Consider the following 12,773-nt stretch of genomic DNA (forward strand, 5'->3'; position numbering starts at 1 on the left):
TGAGAATGTGTGTTTGCTCTATTTTATATGTTACCTATTCCCTTCAATGGCCAGTGATTTAAAGCACACCCGAAATAAAAATAAATATCAGATCTGGCCATACTTGGGGGTCCTTCAACTCCCCCCCAGCCTGGTCTGCCTCCACTTCATTGTCGTTCTGCCTCCCCAACCCCCTTCCTTCCCCATTCTTGTGTAAAGAGCCCATATCTAGTACACTCACCTGCCATCTTCAAGCGTACTCCCCCACAGCTGTGTGTTAGAGCCTCAGCCACAAGCTTTCTATGTATGCGCGGTTACGAACGTACGTCCAAAATGCTCCCAGCCATCATTGCTGTGCACAGCCATTCATGAGCACGAAGGAAAGGAGTGCACAGTCTGATTCCCAGCTACAGACTTCCACCTGTTTGACTACTCATGCAGTTGCTGACTCCAGGCTTGCTGCTCCTGACACTGCTACTTCTGTTTCAGTCACTGCTGTGGCAGTTTCATCTTAACTGATGATTCTCTAGCCTGCCACCTGGATCCTCATGTACTTCTTAGGCCTTTAGACACTGGATTGGCCTGCTATCAGATTACAGATCAAGCAAGCCCTCCTGCCCTTCACTACCTGATGTTTCCTGTTCCAACTCCAGGAATAGTGGGCAGTGACTTGCAGAAGAAGCTGCCCTCATGCTTTTGGCCTCTGAAGACTCAGGTAAATGCTACTGGATAAGCTGGCAAGAACAGAGCATGTGTCATTGTTCCAAATGGAATTAGTCAGAGCTTTAAATGGAGAAGGGGAAATATGAAGATGGAGGGGAGTCCAGCAAAGCTGAGGGGACACTGAGGTTATGAGGCACAGAAGAACCTCCAGGTATGGCCAGTTCTGATATTTATATGTAATTCCTGTGAGCTTGAATGTTCCTGCAGTATATTCTGTCTGCTGAATGTAAGTTCATTTACTGACCCCATTCTGTGCTTCTGGGCAGAGGCATCTGTCCATCTCTGGGGCCATGCTGTATGTCAAGCCTCAATCCAATCAGCAGGGGAGTAACTGAAGATCATGGGGCCCCCAATGTGCCCTGGGGAAGCAAGGAATTAGGCTAGGGCTGACCCTATTTGAAGTCACAGATAGGCTATCAGGTAATAGGCGTGAAACAAATGAGCCCAGAAATGCAAGTAGCAGTATTGAAAATCAATGACTGTATGCAACACACACACTCCCATGATGTAGCTGCATTGCATTTACAAATGACTGATTGCACACACAGGGTTAAATGGTATATGACAGTGATGGCTAACCTTGGCACTCCAGCTGTGACAAAAATACAGATCCCATCCTGCCTCTGCCTCCCGGAGTTATGCTTAGAGCTGTCAGAGTATTGCAATGCCTCATGGGACTTGTAGTTCCACCACAGCTGGAGTGCCAAGGTTAGCTATCACTGGTATATGGGATTCACTGAACATTTCTGTTATTTGGTATATCATGAGGCTATACGCTTTTTTACAGGGCGTGATTATTTGGCACCTGTATGAGATCATTCTTGTCCTATAGATTGCACTGAGATTGTGCAAACTCATGTATAAATTAGATTTTTTTTCCCTCAGCCTCTGCAATTAAAGTGGCAATGTAGTGACATATACAGTGGGATGCGAAAGTTTGGGCAACCTTGTTAATCGCCATGATTTCCCTGTATAAATCGTTGGTTGTTATGATAAAAATGCCAGTCCAATATATCATATAGGAGACACACACACAGTGATATTTGAAAAGTGAAATGACATTTATTGGATTTACAGAAAGCGTGCAATAATTGTTTAAACAAAACTAGGCAGGTGCATAAATTTGGGCACCATAAAAAAAGACATGAAATCAATATTTAGTAGATCCTCCTTTTGCAGAATTTACAGTCTCTAAATCCATCCTGTAAGTTCCAATGAGAGTCTGGATTCTGGTTGAAGGTATTTTGGACCATTCCTCCTTACAAAACATTTCTAGTTCATTCAGGTTTGATGGCTTCAGAGCATGGACAGCTCTCTTTAACTCACACCACAGATTTTCAATTATATTGAGGTCTGGGGACTGATATGGCCATTCCAAGATGTTGTACGTGTTCCTCTGCATGAATGCCTAAAGGCGTACACACGCCGGACTGGAGGCAACGACGGGTCCGTCGTCACCTCCCGCTGGGTGGGCGTTCCAGCGACAGTCCGGCGTGTGCATAGTCTGTCTGCAGACTGATACGGCTGTTTCTGAGCGATCCGCCCGGTGGATCGCTCAGAAACAGCCGTATCAGTCCGCCGACAGACTGTACACATGCCAGACTGTCGATGGAACGCCCACCCAGCGGGAGGTGACGACGGACCCATCGTTGCCTCCAGTCCGGCGTGTGTACGGACCTTTAGTGGATTTTGAGCAGTGTTTAGGGTCGTTGTCTTGTTGAAAGATCCAGCCCCGGCGCAGCTTCAGCTTTGTCACCGATTCCTGGACATTGATCTCCAGAATCTGCTGATACTGAGTAGAATCCATGAGTCCATTAACTTTGACAAGATTCCCAGTCCCTGCACTGACCACACGGCCCCAGAGCATGATGGAATCACCACCATATTTTACTGTAGGTAGCAGGTGTTTTTCTTGGAATGCTGTGCTTTTTCATCCAAGCATAACGCCCCTTGTTATGCCCAAATAACTCAATTTTATTTTCATCAGTCCACAGCACATTATTCAAAAATAAAGGTGGCTTGTCCAAATGTGCTTTAGCATACCTCAAATAGCTCTGTTTGTGCTGTGGGCGGAGAAAAGGCTTCCTCTGCATTACTCTGGCATACAGCATTTCCTTGTGTAAAGTGCGCTAAATAGTTAAACGATGCACAGTGACTCCATCTGCAGCAAGATGATGTTTTAGGTCTTTGGTGCTGGTCTGTGGATTGACTCTGACTGTTCTCACCATTCATCGCTTCTGTTTATCTGAGATTTTTCTTGGTCTGCCACTTCAAACCTTAACTTGAACTGAGCCTGTGGTCTTCCATTACCTCAATATGTTCCTAACTGTGGAAACAGACAGCTGAAATCTCTGAGACAGCTTTCTGTATCCTTCCCCTAAACCATGATGGTGAACAATCTTTGTCTTCAGGTCAGAGAAAATTAAAAGAGGAGGGAAACTTACAATTGACACCCTAAAATACTCTTTCTCATAATTGGATTCACCTGTGCATGTGGGTCAGGGGTAACTTAGCTTACCAAGCCAATTTGAGTTCCAATAATTAGTTCTAAAGGTTTTGGAATAAATAAAATGACAAATTTATGCACCTGCCTAATTTTGTTTAAACAATAATTGCACACTTTCTGTAAATCCGATAAACTTAATTTCACTTCTCAAATATCACTGTGTGTGTCTCCTATATGATATATTTAACTGACATTTTTTTATCGTAACAACCAACGATTTATACAGGAAAATGATGACAGGCGAGGGGCGCACAGCATTATACATATCGGTGCACTTTGCTGCAGGGTCACATGGATGACGATTTGTGCGCTGCAGTTCAATGCGATGGGGCGGAGCATTGCACCACAAACGCAGTGGCCAGGTGTAAAACTGGCCTAAAACAACACCTACCTAATATATTGAGAGATGTGGGAAAACAGGAGGACAGTATGCAAATTACCCTTTTCCAACAAATCACCTTCCATCCTACAGAACAGGGAAACAGATTGTGAAGACTTCTCCCTCACAGCTGGAAAGGCTACCTTTACCTCTGCACATAATTCTTTTAACAGTGCAATAAAATGTTGCGAAAAGTGAAAGGTGAGCAGGGTGAGCTGTACTGTGTTGGTAGTTTCTGCTTTCATTATGTAAGGTCTGCTCACCTTGCTGCTGTGCTGCTGTTAACAGAACCCACAGAGGCATTTAGAGGAAGAGAGAGGGGAGTGGTTTCCCGATGATTCTCTCCGCTGATCTGATGACCCTCTGCAGTTTGTGTCTGTCGCTGGCGGAGGATCCAGCATACCAGACCAGGATGGAGGAGCAAAGGACAGATTCAATTGTGGCAGTGTAGAAGCTCGTCAGAAGCTCGCGGGCCATACCGAACTTCTTTAGTTGGCGTAGGAAAAATAGCCTCTGCTGGGCTTTTTTCTGGGTTGAGGTAGTGTTGGTTTTCCACGTCAGGTCCTTAGAGATTGTCGTGCCAAGGAGGCGTGCACAGGGGACGTTCTCAACTACCGTGCCGTCAATGCTGATCGGGGGTGGGGTGGTGGCGCGTTTCCTAAAATCGACAATCATCTCAACCGTTTTTGTAGTGTTCAGGACCAGCCCGTTCTCCCTACACCAGTGGCAAATTCTGTCAATCTGGTGGCGATACTCCTGCTCATCATTTCCAGAGATGAGGCCAACGATGGTGGTGTCGTCAGTAGCAGTCATTCAGATATTGTTAATCTGACTGATGTGGTTTCCTCTCTTTCATTTGTTTATGGGTTACACAATAATAATATTATCTAATTTTCCTGCTGCAAAACTACACATCACATTATATTAGGTCAACCACTGGCTGTGAGAATTTTACTCTTTATGCAAACTAAGTACACAGTACAGAGCTGGATCAGTGTGACTACTAGTGAGCTCTCCATGGTGCTGAACTAAGCACAAAGCACTGAGCTAGATCACTGTGACTACTCCTGAGCTCTCCATGGTGCTGAACTATGCTCTAAGCACTAAGCATTGAGCTTCATTAGCTGCCTACAAGGCAACAAATAAAGTTCAGTGCATTAGTTTCCTTTGATTATTTGATTAAAGTGAAACTGAGACAAGGTAAAATAAAAGTTTTAAACATACCTGAGGCTTCCTCCTGCCTCCGCGCAGATCGCTCTCTCGCTGCTGCCTTAAACCTCCTAGATCCTCCCGTAGCAGCCCTATTCTCTGTGACCAGTCGGGGCCAGTTGGCGCAGGTGCAGTACGGCCAAGCGCAATCCCCATCTCGCTCCCGTCTCGCAACGAGAGGCGCAGTGGGACGGGCATGCGCAGTACCCCCAACTAGCTGCGGAGAACAGGCAGGATCTAGGAGGCTTAAGACCATGGCGAAGGAGCGATCGGCACGAAGGGGGCTGGAGAAAACCTCAGCGATGTATAAAACTTTTATTTCACCCCGTCTCAGGTTGACTTTAGGAGCATTTTTCAATTTGTTGATCTCAGCACTGTGACATATTTCTTAGACACCAAACTGTTTTCTCATTTATATTTGAAAACTTCAAGTATAAACTAAATTCACCTACCACACAATGCAATGATATGACTGCTGTCTTCATGCACAAACTTCCTGGTAACAGCTTCTTCCATTATCTGCTTGACCTGTAAAATAAGATAAATAAATGAGTTTTCAACACTGTGCTGTTTACAGATCGCACACGCATTACACATAATCAGCCTAATCCAATCTGTATACACAGAGAGCATGAGAGCAGAATAAGCCATTATTAAACAGGGAAGGAAATAGAAATTTAGGTTTGCTTGTCAAAAAAATTAATAGTGCACATAAATGGTGGTCCAAAGTGTGACTTCTGTATGACTGGCCTTTTTGTTCCTTCTGATTTGTAGCTACCACAGTGAATGGGTAGACATCAGAGAACAAGCCCTCATGAGACTGTATGTGGGTGCATCTTCAATTATCAGTTATTAGCCTGTAAACCGCGTATGTATTAATGCACCACCAGTGAGCTGGGCACAGGGTGAGCCGAATGATGGATCATCCTGTTGCTGCTCAAATCCCCAGCGGTGTTAAAGAGGAACTCCATGGAAATTAATGTAATTAAAAAGAATCAACAGGTTTTTGACTAGTCCATTTTCTGCTGGGGGATTCTCAAGGTTTTCTTTGTTTTCAAATGCATTTCCTGAACGGCAGTTGCTAATTCTAGCTGTCAAAACAGTAAGATACCAGCCAGCCTGCACACTGTTTTGGTAGTCGATTTAGCAACTGCCATTCAGGGAATGCTTTTGAAAACAAAGTAAATGCAGAGAATCCCTCACGAGGAGATGAAGTAATCCAAAAATCTGTCAGATTTGTTCTAATTCTAGTCAGCTTCTGCTAGTCTATAGTCTGGACTACTGCTGAATTCTTCTGTCACTGGTTTATATTACATGATAAGAGATGAAACAGAGCCTCCATAGAATGGATTGTGCCATCCTATTTCTCTAAAAAGGCCACCTCACTACAAGGGCAAAAGCAAGTCATTTGTGTGCCAAATAATGGTGCCCCCCCCCCCCCTCACTCTGTGCTCCAATTCTTACCAATAAACTGAATGAAATGTATCAGCTCTGGTAAATTACTTACTCACTTGCCAATCAGTAAACCCAGTTCATTGAGATCTGATCTCCTTGGTCTGTATGGATCTTGATGAAATGACCGTTGGAAGGAAGTAACATCTCTCTCATACTTTGACTTTTACATTGAAGGTGACCCACACCCTATTTCATATCCGATCTCTACCTGCCTTAGTGACATGCTTGCATTTATCTTGTATGGCTCTTTGTATTCTCTACATGCTATGGTTACTATTTTGCACAGTGCAAAGCTAAAGATGAAGATAGAGGTAGATATATGGATAGATAGGGCAAACATCATTTATAACAATTCCACATTTTCTGACACAAAATATCAGCTAAGTCTTGTAGGACGGTTGGCCAAAAACATCAGGCCACAGCCTAAGGTCTGAGCTGGGACAAGGTCCTCCAGCACCCAAGGCTGAGACACCAAAGAGTGCCCCTCTATCCCTCCCACCCTAGTCGTCACACACTAATTGCTATTAGGCTACGAGGCTCCCCAACCCCTCAATTTCTTGTTATCTGGCTTGCAGTCACTGCCATGTATCCCGTTTTCTTATTTCTCTCTGCTTCAAACACAATAGGGGAATGATAGCTAAGTGAGTTGTGTGCCCCCTCCTGCACTGCGCCCTGAGGCTGGAGCCTGTCCCACCTCTGCCTCGGCCAGGCCCTGCCTAAGGTGGTGGGGGGGGGACTGGTGGGGGGGAGTATGTGTAGGGAGTTCAAGAGGTTGACAGCTGAAGGGAAGAAAGAGTTCCTGTGCCTAGCGGTCCTGGTGGAGATGTCCCGGAACCTCCGGCCTGATGGGATCAGGTTGAAGAAGCGGTGATCTGGGTGAGAGGGATCATTGACAATCCTCAGCACTCTAAAACGCAGTCTGTTGTTGTATAAGAGGGCAAGTGATCCTCTCTGCCAACCTGTTGACCCTCTGCAGTTTGTGTCTGTTGCTGGTGGTGGAGCCAGCATACCAGACCAGGAGGGAAGAGAGCAGAGGATCGATGCACTGTTCACTGTATGCTGGCACATTTATGTTAGTGTGCACTGTTAAGACTTAATTTTTTAAAAAACTTCAAAAAATTTCTAGTTGAAAAAAACAAGTCATTTGTGAGTGATGCCACTCACTAATATCTACTCAAAAACAGTATCGGCCCCAGTATGCAGTCAAATAGTCAAATAGTAGTTGACATCTAAGAAAGCAAAAATTGTTATTGTCACATATACATTATGATACAGTGAGGCCTGGAAAACACTCTGTCCCTGGACAGTAGCTGCTAATAACAAGTGTCTGTGTAATATAATTTCCTCAACATAAAATCTCATAGGGCTGCACAGAAAACCTTGGATAGATTTCTGTAATGCTCCCTCCTCTGACAGACATGTAGCCACACTCATTAACCAATTATGTTTCCTGGCAACTACAGAATTAATCAATTTACAAACTCCCGCTGTTAATAAGAAAAGAAAGTGCCCTGTGTCTATGATTACAATTACACTGCAAACTGCGCTCCTCATCAATGGATGATTAAAAGCATAGGTAACTGAACATCAAATCAATCCCTCTGATGTTTACTATCGGCTTACAGAGCCCATGCAGCAAGAATAAATGGGAATTAGGCACCCAGCTTTAGATGTAGCTAGAATGGAGATTCCTGCAGATCATTGGAAAGGAAGCTCACATCTGACTCATACAGTATGTGTACAGTTTTTGTGAATCTGGCATCTGTAAAGGTGAAAGAGGTTAGTTAATATGTCCTTCCTGACACTCATCACAGGGAAACATCCTACAGGGCCTGCTTTTGTAAACATATATATGCAGTAAATGTCAGCCTAGATGCTTTGTGGAATAAAACGCAAGGTGTGGTGTCAGTGCGTTCAGATTGATCTCAAGTCTCTGTAAAAGATGGTCAACACCGATCAGCAAAATGCTCTCAAGATAGTAAAGGGAATTTCTCCCATGCTCTGTTTGCCAACAAGGCTGTTGAGGTTATTTTAAAATTAATTTGATGCCCAATTTCCGGATATAAATGTCATGTAGTTTTTGACAGTGTTTTATGGGGTTAGTAATTTTGTTTGCTCTTTATTGGGCTGTATGGTGGCATAGCGGATAGCTCACTTGCCTTGCAGCACTGGGTCCCTGGTTTTAACCCCAGGCAGGGCACTATCTACATGGAGTTTGAATGTTGCTACAGAGGCGCTTGGCCCAGAGATTGACCAATTGTTGTGTTTCTCCAAACTTTGATTGCCTGATGAAGCAGGATATTGGCCCGTGAAACGCGTTGTATACCTGGAGAGTTCCCAATAAATATTACTGATACTTTATAACAGCTCATTTGCTGGTCATTTTTTACCTGAGGGAGGTGAGTCCACCTGTTTCCCTCCTTTTAAACGGGTTTTAATTATTTTATCCTTGTTGGCGCCTCTGTTAATCTTGTTTACTGCGGAGTTTGAATGTTGTCTGTGTGGGTTTCTTCCGAACATCCCCAAAACATACAGCTTAGTTAAATGACTTCCCCCTACAACTGGCCCTACATTACAATGCACATATGAATATAGTAGAGATTAGATTGTGAGTAGAGTTGGGCCGAACGGTTCGCCTGCGAACGGTTCCATGTGAACTTCAGTGGTTCGCGTTCGCGTCCCGCAGGCGAACCTTTGCGGAAGTTCGGTTCGCCCCATAATGCACATGGAGGGTCAACTTTGACCCTCTACATCACAGTCAGCAGGCCCAGTGTAGCCAATTAGGCTACACTAACCCCTGGAGCCCCACCCCCCCTTATATAAGGCAGGCAGCGGCGGCCATTACGGTCACTCGTGTGCTGCCTGCGTTAGTGAGAGTAGGGCGAGTTGCTGCAGACTGTCTCTCAGGGAAAGATTAGTTAGGCTTAACTTGTTCCTGTCTGGCTGCATACCTGTTCTGTGAACCCACCACTGCATACCTGTGCTGTGAACCCACCACTGCATACCTGTGCTGTGAACCCACCACTGCATACCTGTGCTGTGAACCCACCACTGCATACCTGTGCTGTGAACCCACCACTGCATACCTGTTCAGTGAACCCACCACTGCATACCTGTGCTGTGAACCCACCACTGCATACCTGTTCAGTGAACCTGCCACTGCATACCTGTTCTGTTCAGTGGACCCGCCACTGTACACCTGTTCATTGAACCCACCACTGCATACCTGTGCTGTGAACCCACCACTGCATACCTGTTCTATGAACCCACCACTGCATACCTGTGCTGTGAACCCACCACTGCATACCTGTTCAGTGAACCTGCCACTGCATACCTGTTCTGTTCAGTGGACCCGCCACTGTATACCTGTTCATTGAACCCACCACTGCATACCTGTGCTGTGAACCCACCACTGCATACCTGTTCTGTGAACCCACCACTGCATACCTGTGCTGTGAACCCACCACTGCATACCTGTTCAGTGAACCTGCCACTGCATACCTGTTCTGTTCAGTGGACCCGCCACTGTATACCTGTTCATTGAACCCACCACTGCATACCTGTGCTGTGAACCCACCACTGCATACCTGTTCTGTGAACCCACCACTGCATACCTGTTCAGTGAACCCGCCACTGCATACCTGTTCTGTTCAGTGGACCCGCCACTGTATACCTGTTCATTGAACCCACCACTGCATACCTGTGCTGTGAACCCACCACTGCATACCTGTTCTGTGAACCCACCACTGCATACCTGTTCAGTGAACCCGCCACTGCATACCTGTTCTGTTCAGTGGACCCGCCACTGTATACCTGTTCAGTGAACCCGCCACTGCATACCTGTTCTGTTCAGTGGACCCGTCACTGTATACCTGTTCAGTGAACCCGCCACTGCATACCTGTTGTGTTCAGTGAACCTGCCACTGCATACCTGTTCTGTGAACCCGCCACTGTATACCTGTTCTGTTTAGTGAACCCGCCACTGTATACCTGTTCTGTTTAGTGAACCCGCCACTGCATATCTGTTCTGTTCAGTGGACTCGCCACTGTATACCTGTTCAGTGAACCCGCCACTGCATACCTGTTGTGTTCAGTAAACCTGCCACTGCATACCTGTTCTGTGAACCCGCCACTGTATACCTGTTCTGTTTAGTGAACCCGCCACTGCATACCTGTTCTGTTCAGTGGACCCGCCACTGTATACCTGTTCAGTGAACCCGCCACTGCATACCTGTTGTGTTCAGTGAACCTGCCACTGCATACCTGTTCTGTGAACCCGCCACTGTATACCTGTTCTGTTTAGTGAACCCGCCACTGTATACCTGTTCTGTTTAGTGAACCCGCCACTGCATACCTGTTCTGTTCAGTGGACCCGCCACTGTATACCTGTTCAGTGAACCCGCCACTGCATACCTGTTCTGTTCAGTGGACCCGCCACTGTATACCTGTTCAGTGAACCCGCCACTGCATACCTGTTGTGTTCAGTGAACCTGCCACTGCATACCTGTTCTGTGAACCCGCCACTGTATACCTGTTCATGTCTGCCTGCAGGCCGCTTGACTACCTTCTCCGCCACCACCAACAGGGTCCGGGACTCCAGGCGGATTGCTGAATTTTTTAGGCCGCTGCTAGCAGCGGCCGCTGTAATAATTTTTCTGGTGCGTGTACATGACTGCCTAATTTTTCTGGCTGCACTGCGGGCAGCTGCAACAACAAAAGAAAAGGCATGTACATGCGCCCATTCCCCTTCGTGATCATTACCTTGCCGTGGTGAAGGGGCTTGCGTATCACAATGAAGCAATGACCGGCGCCTAGATGAGTGTCTCGGGGGGCACACCCACGATAATAAGGTCGTTGCCTCATTGTGGTCAGACCAAATTTGATCAGCTGGACAGTCACTGTTCTGTCATTCAGCTACATCAGCCAGGCGACCATATGGGCTGTAAAGCCACCAAAACCTGCACTCTCGCCATGGTGCGCACCAGTCCAGCACGGCCGTCACTACACAAACAGCTGTTTGCGGTGCGTTACACGGTGAGTTTGGTGTGTCAGTGTGAAGCAGTACCTTAATTACACTCCCTGATTGATGTATACACATGCAAGATGTTTGAAAGCACTTTAGGCCTGTCATTTAGCATTCAATGTGATTTCTGCCCTTAAAACGCTGCTTTGCGTCAAATCCAGATTTTTCCCCGGGACTTTTGGCATGTATCCCACTCCGCCATGCCCCCCTCCAGGTGTTAGACCCCTTGAAACATCTTTTCCATCACTTTTGTGGCCAGCATAATTATTTTTTTTTTTCAAAGTTCGCATCCCCATTGAAGTCTATTGCGGTTCGCGAACTTTAACACGAACCGAACCTTCCGCGGAAGTTCGCGAACCAGGTTCGCGAACCTAAAATCGGAGGTTCGGCCCAACTCTACTTGTGAGCCCCTCTGAGGGACAGTTAGTGACATGACTATAAATACTCTATAATTGTTGTCCTTTGCTCCAATTTAGGAACAGGAAGTGAGAAAACCTCTCCATGATTGAAAGAGATAGACATAACTCCCAACTTTTTGAGATAACAAAGAGGAACACTAAGACACACCTCTGCCACACCCCTTGTCACTAATGCCAGAAAGAATTCAGAAGCAAAAGACAAAGTTTTACAGTTCAGACCACACTGGTCCTCTCTATCATCGTTAGTTCTCACTCATTCAAAATAAGAAATATGTTAATTTAAATGACAAATAACATAATAGAAACTCCGACCAAGAATTGAACTTTATCCTAATCCGTAGCTGATACCCCCTTTTACATGAGAAATCTTTTCCTTTTCACAAACAGACCATCAGGGGGCGCTGTATGACTGATATTGTGGTGAAACCCCTCCCACAAGAAACTCTGAGGACCGTGGTACTCCTGGCAGTTTCCTGTCTGTGAACCTTGTTGCATTGTGGGAAATAACTGTTTACAGCTGTTTCCAACTGCCAAAAAAGCATGCAGCAGCTACATCACCTGCCAACAGTAAAAATGTCACCCTGTAATAAATGTCAGAATGCAAATCAGGGATTTAAAAGATTTTACAATGGGCAAACAATGACTAAATCATTTATACATATTTTTTGTAAAAATTAAGCACTTTTTATTACATTATTTTCACTGGAGTTCCTCTTTAAAGCATATTATACATATTTTTCAGTAGAAAAATACATATATTTACATAGAACTGTACAGTCCTGAAAGAAGGAAAAATGAGGAAGAAAGAGGGACAGAGGGATTTGGTTCCCAAAGAGAGACTGTCTCTACAAAAAAAGGACTGTTGGGGGCTATGCAGATAGAAGTAGTAGAAGAGTTAGGATAATCCGCCAAATTTCATTGTTGCCTCATTTCCTATATTAAAGCCACATGTAGGTCCCATGAAGATGTCAGGGACTCAGGGGGAATTTGACTATTGAAGAGAAGAAAACACAGAACCCACAACAAACACCCAGAGTTTCTAACCCTTATCCACACTATCCAAAGTTAGAATTTAGAAAA

The 12,773-nt window shown here is 45.4% G+C and overlaps 1 protein-coding gene across 6 annotated transcripts in view; it reads right to left on the reverse strand.

Annotated features, from left to right (window-relative positions):
• The window catches only part of SGSM2 (small G protein signaling modulator 2), a 470,219-nt gene that overhangs the window by 340,524 nt on the left and 116,922 nt on the right, over nt 1-12,773 (reverse strand). For 4 of the 6 annotated variants that reach the window (XM_068265983.1, XM_068265978.1, XM_068265979.1 and 1 more), the window contains one exon: nt 5,249-5,324. In XM_068265983.1, the coding sequence (XP_068122084.1) occupies nt 5,249-5,324 (76 nt within the window). Of the gene's footprint in view, nt 1-5,248; nt 5,325-12,773 lie in introns of those variants that run through there. The other 2 variants (XM_068265984.1, XM_068265981.1) reach the window with 2 other exon arrangements.

This window comes from Hyperolius riggenbachi, chromosome 2, assembly GCF_040937935.1.
Source record: "Hyperolius riggenbachi isolate aHypRig1 chromosome 2, aHypRig1.pri, whole genome shotgun sequence".
Lineage (NCBI taxonomy): Eukaryota > Metazoa > Chordata > Amphibia > Anura > Hyperoliidae > Hyperolius > Hyperolius riggenbachi.